Genomic DNA, 17423 nt, shown 5'->3' with positions numbered 1-17423 from the left:
CTCATTGAACAAATGTCACTTACACACCCCCTGCTCCTTGTGCAAGTGTCTCTTTCACATCCACTGCTCCTCGTTCAGGTGTCACTCACATCCACTGCTCATCCTGCAGGTGTCACTCACACCAACTGGTCCTCATGCAATGTCACTCACTTGGAAATAACTGCAATCAGGGTAGACTTTCCTCAAGCTTAGGTGACGCTTGGGTGCTGAAAGACGGGTTGGTGAAACCAGTGAGGTTTGTGCACTTAAATCCATTCATGTTAAGCTTGTGCTCATGAAGGGGCAGATTTATGTTCACTGGCGCATCCCTGCAAATCAGCATGGATGCGCCAGGGAAGATGCGTCACGCAAGTTTGCCCTTGACGTGACGTATCTGCCGGCGTAAGGTTGGCGCAGTGCTGAAGTTGTGTCGCAAGCGCGACGCAACTTCAGCACTGTGCCAACTTACCCCATACCTAATATGGTGCGTCAAGCCTTATGCCTGCTTCAAGCAGGCGCAGGGTTTTGACGCATCAGCGTTGGGAAAGTGACTCTGAAATCTTATAGATTTCACTGAGTCACTTTTCAGGGGCGTTCCTGCGACGGAATGCCCCCCCTGCGTGGAAACGCCCACATGAAACCTGACGCAGGTTTCATGTGGCGCAGGGATTTACACCGTGACGCATCTCCATAGATGCGTCACGATGTAAATAGGGCGCAACGTGGCGCAGTGTTTACGCTGCCGCTGCGTCACAAAAGTGACGCAACGGCGGCGTAAAAGTGGCGCAACTCCAACATAGATCTGCCCCGAAATGTTTTAGGCGTCTGCCACTCAGAGGGGAATTGTGCTTCACCTTCAAAACTGTGGTGACTGTTTTTATAAATGTGTCTATAATTAAGCTTTGAGATTAGAAACCAAATGTAAATGATAAAATGAATTCTTCGGTTTGTTGTTCCATTGCTGCAAAACCCACTTATAACTTCCTGAAGAAATCACACACATTTTGAGTCACAAAGGTAATTTAAGAGTTTAAATAACACTGGAAAAGTTGCTAACAATTATAAATACCAGTAGGAACTAAAGCCTGTTAAAATGCAACCTTTTGGGTTAATGGCCCCTGTGCAGAGATTTGTGTGAGGTATAGCTCCCCCGTTGACACCTGGGCTCCATTGATTGAGACATGATAACAGTTATTGGTTAAACAGGACTCAAACATGTGAACTATAGACCTCATGGATGTGTATCTGCTGCAGACACTTAACCCACTGAGCTATCTTTAGCTGAAGTTTTCACCTCCAGCTTGATTGGAAGACCTACCAGTACAAGAGTTTCAAGGCACATCATGACATGTGTTGAAGGCAGAGAAGTTTCTGGGGAGATGGGTTAATCAGCTCTTTGGTTGGAGGGCTCATTAGTATCGCATGTGTAGGGTACAACCCTTCTTGGGGTGAAGGACCAATTAGCGCCTCCAATAGGGGGGCACATCTGCATTCGCAGTGGGGTGTACATTGACACTGAGAAAGGGGGCACTGCAACACCCAGGGTAGTATGAAGGCTCATCAGCGCCTGATATGAAGGGCATATCAGCACCTTTTAGAGATCACTTCAAGACGGGATGGAGGAAACATTAGTACCTGGACTGGAGCGCACATCATTACCAGTGATGGAGGGTGAACCTGTGGAAGGGTTGGCGCACTGGGCGTGGAGGGCACATCAGTGCATACGTGTGACTGTGGGTGGGACAGGGACTTGTCTGAGGTCACACAGTGTGTCATTAGCTCTCCTCTCTGCAGTGCTGGGGTCTCTGGGCGGGACAGTGACTTGTCTGAGGTCACACAGTGTGTCATTAACTATCTCTCCTCTCTGCAGTGCTGGGGTCTCTGGGTTGAGGGAGCATTAGCTCCTCGTGTAGGGCACATCAGAAGATTCAGAGGAGGGGCCGCTTCACCTAGAGTGGAGGGCTCATCCACTCCTTCGCTGGAGGGCACACTAGCAGCTGTGGTGGGGAGCACGTCAGCTTCTTTAGTGGTGGGGATACCCACAACCAGGGTGATGAGTGATTGAGTGCCAGGGTTGAAGGGCACTTAGCGCCTACAATAGAAAGTGCAACAACATGTCTGAAGCAGGGAACATTAGCATAACTTCAGCCATGAGGGTGGAGGGGACGTAAGTGCCAAGGTCTGAGGGTCATCAGTGCCTGGTATGGAGGGCATATCAGCACCTTTTAGAGGTCACATCAAGACGTGGGATGGAGGGAACATTAGCACCTGGACTGGAGCGCACATCATTACCGGTGATGGAGGGTGAACCAGTGGAAGGGTTGGAGCACTAGGTGTGGAGGGCACATCAGTGCATTCTTGTGACTGTGGGAGGGACAGTGACTTGTCTGAGATCAAAGAGTGTGTCATTAACTCTGTCTTCTCTCTCTCCAGTGCTGGGGTCTCTGAGCGGGACAGTGACTTGTCTGAGGTCACACAGTGTGTCACTAACTCTCTCCTCTCTCTGCAGTGCTGGGGTCTCCAGGTTGGGCAGTGATTTGTCTGAGGTTACACAGCGTGTTATTAACTCTCTCTCTCTCCGCAGCACTGGTGACCCTGGATCCAGACACAGCTCATGGAGGCCTGATCCTGTCTGAGGACGGGAGACGTGTAACACGGACAGACAGACTCTGGCAGCCCCGGACCGACAATCCCAAGACATTCACTGACTATTTCACTGTGCTGGGGAGGGAGGAGTTCACCTCAGGGAGGCATTACTGGGAGGTGCAGGTGTTGCATGTGGGGCGGTGGGCATTGGGGGTCGCACAAGAGATTATGGGAGGGGGAGCAGTTACGAGACAGCACATTAGGGACGGGCTCTGGGCTGTGCAGCGATGGGATGATGGTCGGTACAGGACTCTCTCCTTCTATCCCATCCCCATGTCCCCACTTCAGGGCCCCCCGAAGCTAGGGCTCTACCTTGACTATGAGGGGGGGCAGCTGACCTTGTACAACGCAGACACCTGGGAGCATCTCAGCACCTTCAATGACACCTTCACAGGGGCGCTGCACCCCTTCTTCTGGGTCGGGCCGGAGACAGTCCTGCGCCTGGTGTAGGAGAGCAGCAGCACCGCCCCCCCCCCCCGGTCAATAACAGGGCAGGGAGAGACAACCCACCCACCCACCTCCTTTCATAACCCCCACTCTTTGATTTCCTGCATCTCCTGGTATTAACCCTCCCACCCTCTTTAACTTGGGGCTGCACCCCTATTTCTTCTACTGCCCAGAGACAGACCTGACACCTCTTTTCATCCACTGATAGACCTCCACCTTTGGAGGGGTAGTGTTGCCCTGTGGATGCCCGAGGGACGGGTGAGCGAGAGATGTCCCCCAGGGAAGGAGGAGCAGGAGATGTCCCCGAGGGGGAGAGCGGGATATGTCACTGAGGGAGGGGGTAGCGGGAGATATCCAGGAAGGATGGGGAGTGGGAGATGTCCCTGAGGAGGGAAGGGGTGGGAGATGTCCCTAGGGGAGGGGGCAGTGGGAGATGTCCCTGAGGGAAGAGGAAGCATGGGATGTCCCCCAGGGAGGAAGGAGCGGGAGAGGTCTCCAGGGAGGGGAATCGGGAGATGTCCTGAGGGAGGGGGCAGAAGTTGTCCCCAAAAGAGGGGGGAGTGAGAAATGACCCCAAGGGAGGGGGAGTGGGAGATGTCCCTGAGGAGGGAGGGGGCAGGAGATGTCTCTGAGGAGGGAGGGGGCAGGAGATGTCCCCATAGGAAGGGGGAGCAGGAGATGTCCCCAGGGAGGTGGAGCAGGAGATGTACCCGAGGGAGGGGGAGCAGGAGATGTCCCCAAGGGAGGGGGAGCAGGAGATGTCCCCAGGGAGGTGGAGCAGGAGATGTACCCGAGGGAGGGGGAGCAGGAGATGTCCCCAAGGGAGGGGGAGCAGGAGATGTCCCCAGGGAGGTGGAGCAGGAGATGTCCCTGAGTGGGGGGGAGCGGGAGAAGTCACTGAGGGAGGGGGTTGCGGAAGATGTCCAGGAAGGTGGGGAAGTGGGAGATGCCCCTGAGGAGGGAGGGGGTGGGAGATATCCCTGGGGGAGGGGGGGAGTGGGAGATGTCCCCAAGGGAGGGCGAGAGTGGGAGATGTCCCTGAGGAGGGAGGGGGCAGGTGATGTCCCCATAGGAAGGGGGAGCAGGAGATCTCCTGGAGAGAGGGGTGAGCGGGAGATGTCCCCCAGGGAGGGGGGAGCGGGAGATGTTTCCCAGGGAGGGGGGAGTGTGAGATGTCCCTGAGGGAGGGAAGAATGGGAGATGTCCCCAAAGAGAGAGGGAGGGAGGGAGATGTCCCCATATACTTGTAAATATGGTGCAGCCCTCAATTTCAGAAGTGTCGGAGCACGGCATTAAACCAAGGAGGCTAACGCTGCGCTCCGCCAATTTGTAGTAAATATGCCCCAAAGCTTACCTAATAAATCTGTGTCATCAGTGGTATAAGTTGTTAGACCTGGGTTCTTTTTTAACAATATAATGCATTCTGAGAGACGTAGTTGTCGAATCCTCTTGCCCCCCGCCCCAAAAGAGGGACACAGGGAGGCTAGTTGTGAGTACAAGGCTTCCTTATTCTTTTCCCTCTTGCAGTCTTGGTATGTTGGTTCTCCTGCCTCGTGTCCACCTCGGCAGTGTGTGGTGACCAGTTCCTGCCCCTGCTGAGCTGACCAGAAGTGGTGCCCAGTGTCTAGTCCCCTGCGCAGGGTCTAGTGCCCACTGTGCACTCGGTCATTACGACATCTTCCCACTATGGTGACAAATGAACACATTCCCCAATTACAGAAATGGAGAGAGAGAGAGAGAGAGAGAGAGAGATGGGGGGAGAGAGAGAGAGAGAGAGAGGGGGAGAGAGGGAGAGAGAGAGAGAGAGAGAGAGAGAATCAATATCTGCCTCCAAGATCACTATTGTGTCTCGTCCCATGCATTATAGTTCTTCAATTAGTTGTCTGGGCTTCCGAGACACTCTGGTTGGGCGTGAGCTCTATGCTCCACAGCCTCGGTCTTCATCCCCAGCTTCAACACAGAGGGATCCATCACCACTTGGAGGAGCTGGCATCAGCGGCCCTGCCACTGAGTTGCTCTCAGGCCTCCTTTCAGCCCCTGCTCTTTCATCTCCTTCATCATCGTCTGACACTCTGAGCTCTTTGAAGTGAGAGCTGTTTCTGGTGATGGAGTAAGCGCCGCCCCTGCTGTGATCATTGGCCCTTTGACACTCATTAGCTTCAGTGACCGACTGGAGAAATGACTGTCTGATTTTCGTACTTGGCGCTGGCGCACCCGGACCAGGTCTCCGGGTCTCAGTTTGGAAGGCGTAGCGTGACGGCGCATGTCAGCTTGTTGTTTCATTTTCCTCTTAGCCTCCTGGTCATGTGCGGCAATGTCACTGGGCTTTGGTGGGGCGTTGTCTTCCGCTGCGGCAACCAGGCCCTGCTTTTTCGTCCCAGTACCAGTTGAAATGGGCACTGCCCAGTGGTGCTGTGTGGGGTGTTGTGTTAGTCCTGGAGCACTTGGCACAGTGCTTAGCCGACAGAGATCTTATTTATTTATTTATTTTATCAATTTATAGGGCGCAACAGCTACCCAAAAAGGGTTTCCCGGCGCCTAGACACAGCTAGATTGAGGACAGAGAAGGAGGTGACTGTTAAGTGGTTATTGTTTATACAGCCAGGTCTTTACAAGCTTTCTGAACCTACAGTAGTTTTCTTCCTTCCGGATACCGGAGGGAAGCGTGTTCCACAGGGAGGGTCCCAGATAGGCAAAAGATCTGCCACCTGTTCTTGCACGTTTAAACCTTGGTATGCAGAAACAGGCTGCTGTCTGTGACCGGAGGTTTCTCTTGGGCGTATAAAGGCAGGCAAGAGATTGGAGATATTTTGGTGCTATTCCTGCTTTTATTCTGAACATGTAGTTCAGGGCCTTGAAGCGGATTCTGCTCTCTATCCTGAGCCAATGAAGATTCCGACGATGGTTCGAGACTCCAGAGTTCTTCGGAATATTACAAAGGAGTCTGACCGCAGCGTTTTGCGCTACCTGTAGTCGTCCGATCACAGATTTATTTGCGCCCAGATAGAGGATGTTGCCGTAGTCAAGCCTTGATGTGATAAGGGCATTGACTACGGTCTTTTGCGTTGACACTGGCAACATCCACAGGATCTTCCTCAACCATTTAGCTATGGTGAGACAAAGGCCGGTTACTTTGCTGGCCTGTTTGTCCATGGATAAGGCATTGTCCAATATAAAGCCCAGATTTCGAGCATGGGACACCGGGGTAGGAAAGGTGCCCATCTGGTCCGGCCAATGTGCAGGGTTCCAGAGAACTTGATCCTTACCCAAAATCAGTATTTCCGTCTTGTCGCCGTTCAATTTTAACTGGTTTGTTGTCATCCAGTTCAATATTTTTAATAGTCATTCCTTGAGTAACGACGGGGAGTGGGGACAAGATTCAGATAGGGAAAAAATGATTTGGGTGTCGTCGGCATAATTCATAAGCGTTAGACCTAACTTTTCAACAAGTTCTGCCAGAGGTTTAAGATAGATATTAAAAAACAGAGGGCTCAGGATGGACCCCTGAGGCACTCCATGTGATGCAGGTAGGGTGTCTGACACGGCTTGTGCAGATGCGATCTGAAAGGTTCTATTTGCCAGGAAGGATTTGATCCAATCCAGAGCCTTTCCTCTTACACCATTTGTATATAGCTCTTTAATAAGCATTTCATGAGAGATGGTGTCGAACGCCGCACTTCGGTCCAATAACACAAGTGCGACCGTCTGGCCTTGGTCAAGAAGTTTTCTGATGTGTTCAGTGACACCTAACAGGGCGGTTTCAGTCGAGAAACCAGCCCTGAAGCCAGATTGCGAAGGATGGACTAGGGAATTTTCTTCTGCAAAAATGGCTAAAGTAGAGTGTACGTGTCTCTCAAGACATTTAGAAAAAGCAGGGAGCAGAGATATAGGTCTATAATTGGCCAGTATTTCTGGGTTTGCAGTAGGCTTTTTCAAAAGGGGTGTCACCATGGCATGCTTCCATAAGGCTGGGACAGTGGCGAGATCGAGGGATAAGTTTAAGAGATTGGCAATGATTTCCAAAGACAGGTCATCCAATTTTTTAATAATTTTAATAGGGATGGGGTCCCTAGGGGAGCCGGATTTAACAGTTTTTAGGATTCCTTTCAATTTCTCTAATGAAAGAGTCGGCCAGGCTTCCAGTAAATTTTCAGCCAGAGCAATGGGTTGAGGCAAAAATGGGTCAGAAAGAGGGGGAGGGTCAGGATCAGAATTTTTTGTCTTGATGTCTGAGATAATTTTATCGATTTTCTCAGTAAAGAAACAAGCTAACGCCTGGCATTGTTGTGTGCTTAGTGGGGGTGCAACAGCTGTAGTATGTGCGCCCGCCAATTCCTTGACTTTGGAAAAAAGAGTTTTAGGCATGTTAGTTGCTTCGATAATTGTTTTAGAGACAAAAGCAGCTCTCGCTTTTGTACAGGCAGCATGATAATGATTTCTGGCTTCATGATAGCTTCTTTTGGCATTAGGGTCGTACTTTTTACGCCATTTGCGTTCTAGTACTTTGCATTTTGATTTTTCTATTTTAAGGCTGTCGTTAAACCATGGGGCTGGAGGACGATGCCTACTCCCTTTGGTGCGAGTAGAGGGCAGACAATTATTTGCTGCATTTGTTAGCCAGTTTTGTGTTTCAATTGCTACGCGGTCCATGTTGGAGTTTAGGCTTGGAGGGTTATGTTTTAGTGCCGCATTTAAAGCATCGATGTCGACTGACTTCCAATTTTTCCTGAAAGTGACATCAGTGTTTTGTTCCAAACTGGGGGAGGGTGGAAAAGTAATGCTAAAATTAATGAGATGGTGGTCGGACCAGCCAGAAGGTACGGTGGCAATGTACGTAAGTTCCCTGATGTTGGATATTATGGGGTCCAACAAATGGCCCGCTATGTGAGTAGGGCTGGAATTTATTATGAACAAATTTAGTGCAGCTAGGTCTTCCAACAGATTAGAGCATGAGGGGATAGTGGGATCTTCTAGGTGTAGATTTAGATCACCCAGCAGGGAAAAATTGCTTGATGACATATAGTAGGGAGTAATAAAATTTGCAAAGTTTGATACCCATTGAGAAGGGTTGCCTGGAGGTCGATCTGCACCAGCTTTGCTCTTTCGACAGCCTTCTTAATGTTTCCCGTGAATCGTTCCTCCATACCATTGGCCTGCGGCCAAAAGGGTGTTAGTTTCTGATGGTGTACCCCCGGTAGGTCTTGAACTTGCGAAATGTTTCTCCTGAGAAGGGGGTTCATTTGTCTGCATTTAGTATCAGAGGGGCATCCCACGCTGCAAGGATATCATCTAGGACTGGTAGTACGGCCATTGCCAATGTGGACCACACTTGGCACACTATGGGGAAACAAGAGTGCTCGTCACTGACAACCAACAGGTAGACACCAGCGTCCAAAGGTCCATAGACGTACGCGGCCAGAGTCAACCACACCGCATCAGGGAGGTGAGACATGCGTAGCTGCTGTGGTTTGGATGGCCTTCCTGTTATCTGATAATGTCCTATACCAGACAGTCAAGCATTTACTTGGTGGCCACCATTCCCTTTTGACTTTCATGTGCAGTGCTAATGTCTGCCGCTGAAGGGTGTGGGACATCCCTATCCTGGTTCCTCGAAAAAGTATTCCTCACTCTGTTTCGCATTGCTATTCCTGTACTTGTTTGAATTCAAGTAGTTCCTCTCTCCTGACCCCTTCACTCACTGGGCTGTTATGGTTCACATGTCTCCACCTCTGTTGTTGTATGAGTGTTTTGACTGCCTCCAGCGTAGCCTCTGACATTGTTTGTTGTGCCAGTTCTTCCATCGTTATTGAAGCAGGTGTGTTTTGTCGTAGAGCAAAGTTGAGATATTCTTCAGGCATGGAGACTGTCTGTTTTGCACACGGCAGGGGGTATTGTGACATGTAGTCTGCAGAGTTGTGTTCCTTCCCGGGTTTGTGGACAATTTTGAAGTCTTAGTACATCAAGCAAATCCCCCACCTCTCAATACACGGTGGAATTCTTGGATTCGAGTTACCTTATACCGGTGCTTGATGATCTGCCACATAGTGAATGGCTTCCCATAGATGAGCATGTGGTTGTGCTCGCAGGCCCACACAACTACCAGGCTCGCCCTCTCCGGTTGAGAGCACACCCTTTCAACTTCCATCATACTTCTGCTGGCGTACGCCACGATGCTACTGCAATACGGTGAATGTGATCTACCGTTTGACCTGTTCATATGGATTGCATTATATAGGGCTCACATCTCGAAAAATCAAGATTTGGATTCAGGAGCACTTGAGTACGATCCGAGCAGGAAAACTCACGACAAGGCTAGTACAACATGTTAAAGAGAAGAACCATGATGCTAGATCACTAACTTGGGTGGTACTTGAGAAAGTGGTATGAGACATCCATAATATTGACAAAATATTATCCAAAAGGGAGGCCCGTTGGATTTTCTTGGAGAAGGCTGACCAGATTGGCCTTAACGATTATATTGAGTGGAATAAGGTCAGCGTGTGAGTGATTGTATCAGGGCCCTGATATGGATCACACAACTGCTCTTTTGATCAGTAGACGGTATCTGCATAAGGTTTTTTTAATAAAATCCTCTGGAAGACTTTTTAATCAAATTGGTGGTAATACTGCGTGTTCCCTTATCCAATAAATGCTTGCAGGCTGCGTGCTTTTATAACAGTCCCAGAACATTCAGCTGCAGATAGAACTAATTAACAAATTCATAAGGATCTGTTTTCAATATAAGTTCTGGACTGTTCAGCTAGATACAAGAATTAGCCCCAGATGCCTACACATGTGATACATGTGAGATATCATATTGGGAAGTAATGGTATGGTTCCTGTATGGCGTATATTGTAAAGGAGACAGGCGCTTGGTTTGTTTATTTAGGAAAATATTACAACATTAGGGGACAGCTCACAAGAGAATTACAATAGTTGCTTACATCAGGAGTCAAGTATGGTTTAAGTTCCCCACTCCAATATGGCCCCCATAGAACAGTGCGATCAAGTGATACGGAAACAAGTGTGTTTCCGGTTTTACGAACTGCGCCATTTAAATCAGGACCGGCATCCTCTACCCACACGGGAACGAGAAAACGCTCGTCCGGCGGTACACGCGGTAAGAGGTCTGGGGCACAGGTATGGTGGTGTACGGGAGAATGGAAGGTGAAATGCGCAAAGGGGTGGGTGAAAAATCATTTACATGTGTCAGTCAGTCAGTCAGTCAATTTAACTTTATTTAGTTTGTTACAACCATAAAAGTGTACATTACATCTGTTTCATCTATTAAAATACATATATAAAATATGTATTTTTATATATGTATTTACATGTGTAAATAGGTATTTACATGTGTAAATACCCAATGTGAGCGCAGAAATTGACATCTCGGAGTGGCAATGCGACTCAGCGATGAGGGTGATTTAGAAAGTGAGAAAGAGGCGCACCCGAGTAATGTGTTAATGACAGGACTGGGATATGAGGAGGTCACAGTAACGTGTAACTATACTTATAAAGAGCTGGACTTGCATGAGTAACACGGGGGTGCAGAATTGTAACCATTTACATTTGAAAATACTCAATGTGAGCGCAGAAATTGACATCTTTGAGCGGAATAGCGACTCATCGATGGGGCGATTTAGAAAGTGAGAAAGAGGCGCGCCCGAGTAATATGCTAATGACAGGATTTGGACATGAGGAGGGCACAGTAATGTGTAGCTATAATCATAAAGAGCTGTACTCGCATTAGTGACATGGGGGTGCAGCATTTTAATACACCCAGTCATGTACGTCTGTTTGTCTTTTTTTTTTAGAAGTGGGACAACACAAGTGTCCTAACAACGAAACAGGGCTCACAATAGAATTGAGTTCCTGCGTGACGAGGTGGTCAGCTGGTACGAGGAGCCTTGGCTACTACCCGGTAAATATGACCCTATGGTGTGAAGATACAAGATACGTGTGTTTTAAGAAGTGAGATTGATAAGTCATTGGTTGGACGTCCTTTCTTTAACGAACCTTCTTTGCGTTTAACGGTCACTGTGTGTACAGAACAAGGGTCCAGAAAGGTGGATTAAGACCCCATGCCCTGAAGAAATTGCCTCTACGACATACAGGCAATGAAACATGTCGGCCCATCATTAAATGGTCTGCAAGCATGCAGCTTGGCTTTACTTTGAATAGACCCACGAGATCAGAATAAAGTGGTTTGGTGACGGTGTGGCCTATCTCAATTTTAACTTAACTGGATTTATTTTTGTTGTCAGCAGACACATATCTATTTTTCACTGGTTTTCTGGACACCATTATTTTTTGCGAGATCGCGTCCGATGATGAAAAACGTGGGCACAACTGGTGATAATTAACCAGTAAGCTCTGTTGGTGTTGCGCACGTGAGGAGCTATCTTGTTTTTTCACAGTTTTTTCATAAATTCATTCACAATGTTATGTCTTAAATACACCTGTTCAAGTGGCGGGTATTTGTGGATAACACAGTGACTGTTAATTTGAAGGTCAGTTTTATAACAAATGAAAAGATAGGGCCAGCGTGAGTAGGGACGATACCTTAGAAATATGATTGTTGTTGGGGTAGAAAATGAATTCCAAGTCCCACTCAGGAAGTCAAAAGAATCCAGTGCCCTTGTTGATCAGGTCTAATTGCGTTTGTTTGTTGCTTTGAGTGGAGGGCGACCTGATCTATTTTCCCTCTATAGCTCCCTTGTGTGTATAAGTACGCCACAATGCGCCTTAGCGAGTCCCATTCAGGTGTGTATTGGTCAAGGATGGCCCCTAAGCCCACCTGGCCCACATCTTCTGGTAGCTCTGTGCACAGTGCTGTGTTGAAGTAGGCAAGGTGATCCATCGCTGTGACAGCATTTCTGATGTCCACAAATGCCTTGTCGCACTCTGAGCTCCAGAGAAATGGTCGACATTGTTTTGTGAGCTCTCAAAGTGTGGTGCTCACTGTGGCAAAGTTTTTGATGCAGCAAGCGCAGTAGCTTGCCAGTCCCAGAAATGACTTCACTTCTGCTACGTTCACAGAGGGCTAAACTTTGCTGAGTGTTTCAACTTTGCTGGGGTCTGGTCTCATTCCCTTTCAGGGGAATATGTGATGGAAGAAGACCAGTTCACCCTTTTGGAGCTTGCAACAACCCTTTTCAGCTTCAGGCCAGCCTTCTCCAACGCCCTGCATACCTCCCGGAGAGCCATGTCATGCTCCTCAGTTGTGTGGTTGAATAGCAAAATGTCATCACTCTAGTTCAAACAGTTTTTTACCAGCCTTATCACTCTTTGCACTGTCTCTTGTAATATTTCGGCTGGCGATGACACACTAAAGCTTAGCTATTTCTAGCGGAATAGCCCCAGGTGAGTGGAGAATGTGGTAATGTACTGTGATTGTGGGTCGAGTTCCAGCTGGTGATAGCCTTTGAATAGGTCTAACTTGGAGAACATGCAGGCTCCATTTAGCCAGCTGATCATGTCGTTTAGGTGAGGGCCTGGGTTCCGTTTTCTTTCAATGGCCGTGTTTTGTAAACGCATTTCAACACACATGTGTATTTTCTGCATGTTTTTCTTTGGAACAGTCACAATGGGAGACACCGATGGAGTTGGCCCATCAGCAGGCTCAATGATGTCTTGTGCTAAGAGATTCTTTATCTCTTCCTCTACTTGCAGCTGAAGGTGATTCTGACCCGTCGGTTTGACTGCTTCATTAATGTGAAGGGTGACTTGTGCATCCTTCAGCTTCCCAAGCACGTTGTTGAGTGATGGGAACTCTCTTGAGATGATGGGATGCTCAGTCATGTGGTATGTCAGGGCCAGGAGGCCGATTACTTGAGCCATGAAATTGCTGAGCAGACACAGAGCTGGAATGTTTCACTGTAGAACATGTACCTCTTCCTTAACAGATGTTACCTTGTCCGTGAGCATCTTCACAAAGTTCCAAACGTTCACTACCCGGTGTTCCCCCATATGAAAACATCAACCATAAAGAGTGACAGGGGAGGTTTGTGATTTATTTTCTCATGTTCTGAGTCACACAGTATGTTGCACATGGCTCCACAATTGAGTGCAAATTGCCTTCTGTGATTCCTGACCTGGAGCTCCACCGTTGCTGTCTTCTTAATTTACCGTTCGTCAACTAGCTGGATAAGTTCAGCATCAGGGATCTGTGCTGAGGCATCCATCACGAGGTACAGGCATTTGGTGGTTCCCCGGGTCGAGGCAGCATCAGAGTCAGTGAATGGGTTGCGACTGCAGGCTTCTGTGTGTTGTCCATCTCTACTGGAAGTCGCTCGCAGCCTAGCAAGTCACCTTTTCTCTGGTTGGATGTGTCCACCCTTGCACAAGCTCGCAAAGTGATTGTCCCTGCTGCACTTCCGGCATTTGTGTCCATGGCCGGGCAGGCACCGATGTGCAGCGATAGCATGCTCTCTCATGTCTTTTGGAGGAGGCGTAGGCTTTTCATGTTTGCTGCCACGGCACCCTGCCATGTGATGGGCTTGTTCTATGGTTCTAGCCTTCCCATTTTCCATATGAATGGCGTGTGATGAGGCCCTGCCTTCTGATCATGCCATGGTCAGTATTCTGTCAAGCTTGTCTTTCTTTCAGTATTTTTGTGCCAAAGGCGACTGAGTAACAACCTTCAATGATGAACAGCCCGATGGCCGCCTCATTGTCAAATTTGATTGCAAAATCATCAAGAAACGTATCGCTCATTGACACGCTGTGTTGAATGTGTATCGTTCAAAGTCAACAATTTGCTGGGGTGGTCGAAACTGTCGGTAAGACATTTTATTATGCCCTTGTATGTCGTGATTGAGTCAGGCGGGAACGTGATGAGCAGATCTTCCACATCATCGCCGACCAGGTTTAGGAGCAGGTCCCTGGCTTGTTCATCCGTGTGGTTTTTGCAGGTGGCGAGCAGATAGTGCTCGAAGCTCTGAATGCATTTCTCCCATCGAGCGCCCTTTGCTTGGGATTCAGACAGGTCAAAGGGTAAAGGGCGTTGGAAGATCGAGCTCGGCATGCTTTCTGCATTCTCATTGCTTACGTTCTGCACATCCGTCATGACAGTTGTAGCAGTGAAGAGTATGGGGCTTGTTGCTGGTGTACAGTAGATTTGTCTGGCACAACTCAAGGGCCCTGGTAATAGTGTGCAGATATTGCTGCAAGCTCGCTGAAAAGCCAAGGGGCTCCATTTAAAACATAGACTTTTCATGGGTCAGCAGGGTTCAAGCAGTCAACACTTACTCCTGCATGTGGGGGTGAGGTGTGAACATCTAGTTCAATCATCACATGTGTCGCTCACAAGAATGACACAGGGCTCTTCTCACAGTGTTAGACTTCGTACTCTCAGCTGCAGAAAGAGGGTCTCACGGAGGTGACAGGCCACTGTGTCTGGTTCTTCTCTGAGTGTCCAACACTGGTCTGCAGCGCTTTGTTGTACTGACCATCGGGTGGTCAGTTTTTTCGGGATGAGCCATTTATGATACCTTATTTTAGGTATATATCGCTACTTTACCAGCTGGTATTAGAGCGCTTTACATAGAACATTAATTGTATGTGCAGGATAAACTTACAAACAACACCAAGCAAAAACTAAGTGACAAGGTGAAGGGTAACAAGGAGGTTAGGGGAGGGGAGGGAGAGAGTGAGAGGGGTCTCTTCGAGGGGTTAAGTAACAAAACTACATGCTAAGGAAATTAATTGAATTAAAATTGCCCTCAGAGTTGGGCTACTACGTAATGTATGGACGAGAGTCTGAGATGGTCTTGTACCCAGAAGTTAGGTATGTAGGGGCCTTGGAGCGTTGTCTTCAGCCTCTGATGGAAGTAGCAGAGCTAAGCACCTCACTGCAGCTCCAACGCATGGGGTCTCTGCCTCTAGCATTGCAAGGCGGCTTCTAAGCACAAAAGGCAGCCTCCCTCCTCAGCAGCACCGACACATGGGGTCTCATCTCTAGCAGAAGAAACTAGGGGGCTTATAAAAAAGCCCATTGTGTCGCCGTTGCGTCACTTTTTGTGACGCTCCGGTGGCGCAGGAGCCTGCTCCATATTTACCAGGCAGCACTAAGCCACTTTTTTTGGCTTAATGCTGCCTTGTAAATATAGTTCCCTTTAACACAGTTTTCTGCGTTGAAGGGGTGTGCAATAGGCATTCTGCAGCATACATAGAAAGAGGAAAACGCCTCTTGTGATTGTTTTTGTGCAGGAAGGTTTACCTCCTGCACAAAAACAATCATCCCTGCAATGCAGGCACCCTTGCACCATGGTGCGAAGGTGCCTGCGTTGGTGCAGGGCAGCCCATTGTGCGCCAACCAGTGGAAAATGACAGGAATGCACCATATCTGATAGGTATGGCGCATTCCTGCCCTTTTTCTTTCGCCATAGGGTAGCACAGCAGGAATGCCTGCGGCTCTGCCCTCACTGCAAAAAATCATTATTGAGGCCATTGTGATATATATATGTGCAGTAATGTTTAGTTTAAACATGAAGACATGTATTTTCTTATTCACGGTTTACACTTACACTTCATGTTATATTTGCATATGTATTGTAAGCATGTATTCTTTTGCAAATTATGTATTGCAACCATGTATTCGAAGCGCACATTAAATGCTTGAATAAAGTTAGTCTGGCTACAGGCCTCAGTTGAAATGCATTTTGCTTCTCCAGCATGTGTTCTCTTATCCTTGCAGGTTCATTATCATAAATTACGTTAGCTAGAGAAAGGTTTATTGTCTGTATTAGACGGCTGATAGAGAGGCCTGAGAGAGTCTTGGCAGTGAACGTGGAGAAACAATGGTCGAAAAAGGCCTGATGTTCATCATGTCCCAGGATGGCGAGCTGTTCAAGGTTGAGAACCGAAGCGTTAGTTCAATGCGATGTGACCCTGAATCCATATTGTAGATGAACTCAAGTGGTGTTCTGATTGGTCCCTGGTGGTGTGAAGGAGATAAGAACGTGTCTGAATCTTATTTTGTGCTTCTGATTTAGAGACCCTTGATAGATAACCCTATTTTTGATCCATGTTTAGGAGAGAGAAGGGAAGTTTCTTTATGGAACACCTGTTTGCTTTTATCTCTGCTTATCAATTGTGATTGTTACAATTCGATATGTCAGTCTGTTGTGCCTTAACCTACTGAGATATTTCAGTTTACCAATTGTATTGCTGCATTTACTGCACTTATTCTTGGTTTGTGTATATACCGGAGTGATTGGCAGACCGAAATAAAACCCTTTAAGCATATTCAGTGATTCCTGGTCCTTATTGTGGAGTCGCGTAGGCTTCACAAGCTAGAAATGCATTGTTGATGTTCTCTCCCTTTCAATGCTTCATGTCAGCTATCAATGGTCCATACGACCAATGTGGAAAAACGACTGGACCAAGATATTACATTGTAAGGCCCAGTGCTCCATCACCTCCGATGAACGGTCAATGACAATGAACCAAGTACTGGCAGAAGGGCCCCGTACCTGTACTCCCTGATGGTTTCGGTGCTTCCCACAACCAATCAGAGGGCTTCAGGTCTCCTCCAATCCAGGGGAGTGTTCTGTTAACAGAAGACTTTGTGAGTTTCCTGCCCTGAGTCCAGACAGAAAGTAGGTCTGTCTGTCTGTCCATCTGTTCTCCTGTTAGTGGCCTCTCAATCTTTAAAGTCAGACATGTTTTTATAGATTCAGGAAGCAGCTATAGATCTGATTATATATGCACCAAGGACTCAGAACGCCTTAGTAGTCAGACTCACTTGAGTTTAGGAGTCTGACCAGTCTGTCCAGGTTTAGGTAGCAGCTAGACTGGTTAAACTCAAAGTCAGTTGTCAGACCGACTTAGAAGCTTTGACCGACTCTATTTCTAATTAATCAATCTTAGGGTTAGGAAATTGATAAATGCAACTTTATTCACCTACGCTGTGGTTAGTGACAAAGTATTGTGTGCCTGTGTGTATTATGCCTGTGTGTATTAGTTCATGCACCATCGCTTCGGTACCTGCTTACAGTACTGTCACGGGCTCGGCATTCATGCACCATTGTTTCAGTACCTGCTTACAGTCCTGTCACGGGCTCGGCATCTATGCACCACCGCTTTTGTACTTGTTTACAGTCCTGTCACGGGCTCGGCATTCATGCACCATCACTTCTGTACCTGCTTACAGTCCTGTCAGGGGCTCGGCATTCATGCACCATTGCTTCTGTACTTGCTTACAGTCCTGTCACGGGCTCGGCATTCATGCACCATCACTTCTGTACTTGCTTACAGTCCTGTCACGGGCTCGGCATTCATGCACCATCACTTCTGTACCTGCTTACAGTCCTGTCAGGGGCTCGGCATTCATGCACCATCGCTTCTGT

The 17423-nt window shown here is 48.1% G+C and overlaps 1 protein-coding gene and 1 long non-coding RNA gene across 2 annotated transcripts in view; one reads left to right on the top strand and one right to left on the bottom strand.

Moving 5' to 3' along the window:
* The window catches only part of LOC146813431 (E3 ubiquitin-protein ligase TRIM39-like), a 99683-nt gene extending 96608 nt beyond the window's left edge, over nucleotides 1-3075 (top strand). Inside the window, exon 5 of the mRNA XM_085614204.1 lies at nucleotides 2564-3075. Coding sequence (XP_085470330.1) covers nucleotides 2564-3075 — 512 coding nt within the window. The remainder of the gene's footprint in view (nucleotides 1-2563) is intronic.
* Nucleotides 1-17423, bottom strand: part of LOC146813430 (uncharacterized) — a 339990-nt gene that overhangs the window by 235611 nt on the left and 86956 nt on the right. The gene's annotated exons all lie outside the window — the stretch shown is intronic.

The sequence above is a fragment of the Triturus cristatus genome, chromosome 7 (genome assembly GCF_964204655.1).
Source record: "Triturus cristatus chromosome 7, aTriCri1.1, whole genome shotgun sequence".
In the NCBI taxonomy this organism is placed as follows: domain Eukaryota; kingdom Metazoa; phylum Chordata; class Amphibia; order Caudata; family Salamandridae; genus Triturus; species Triturus cristatus.
Note: the sequence above shows the minus strand (reverse complement) of the source record. Positions and strands in the feature narration are given on the sequence as shown.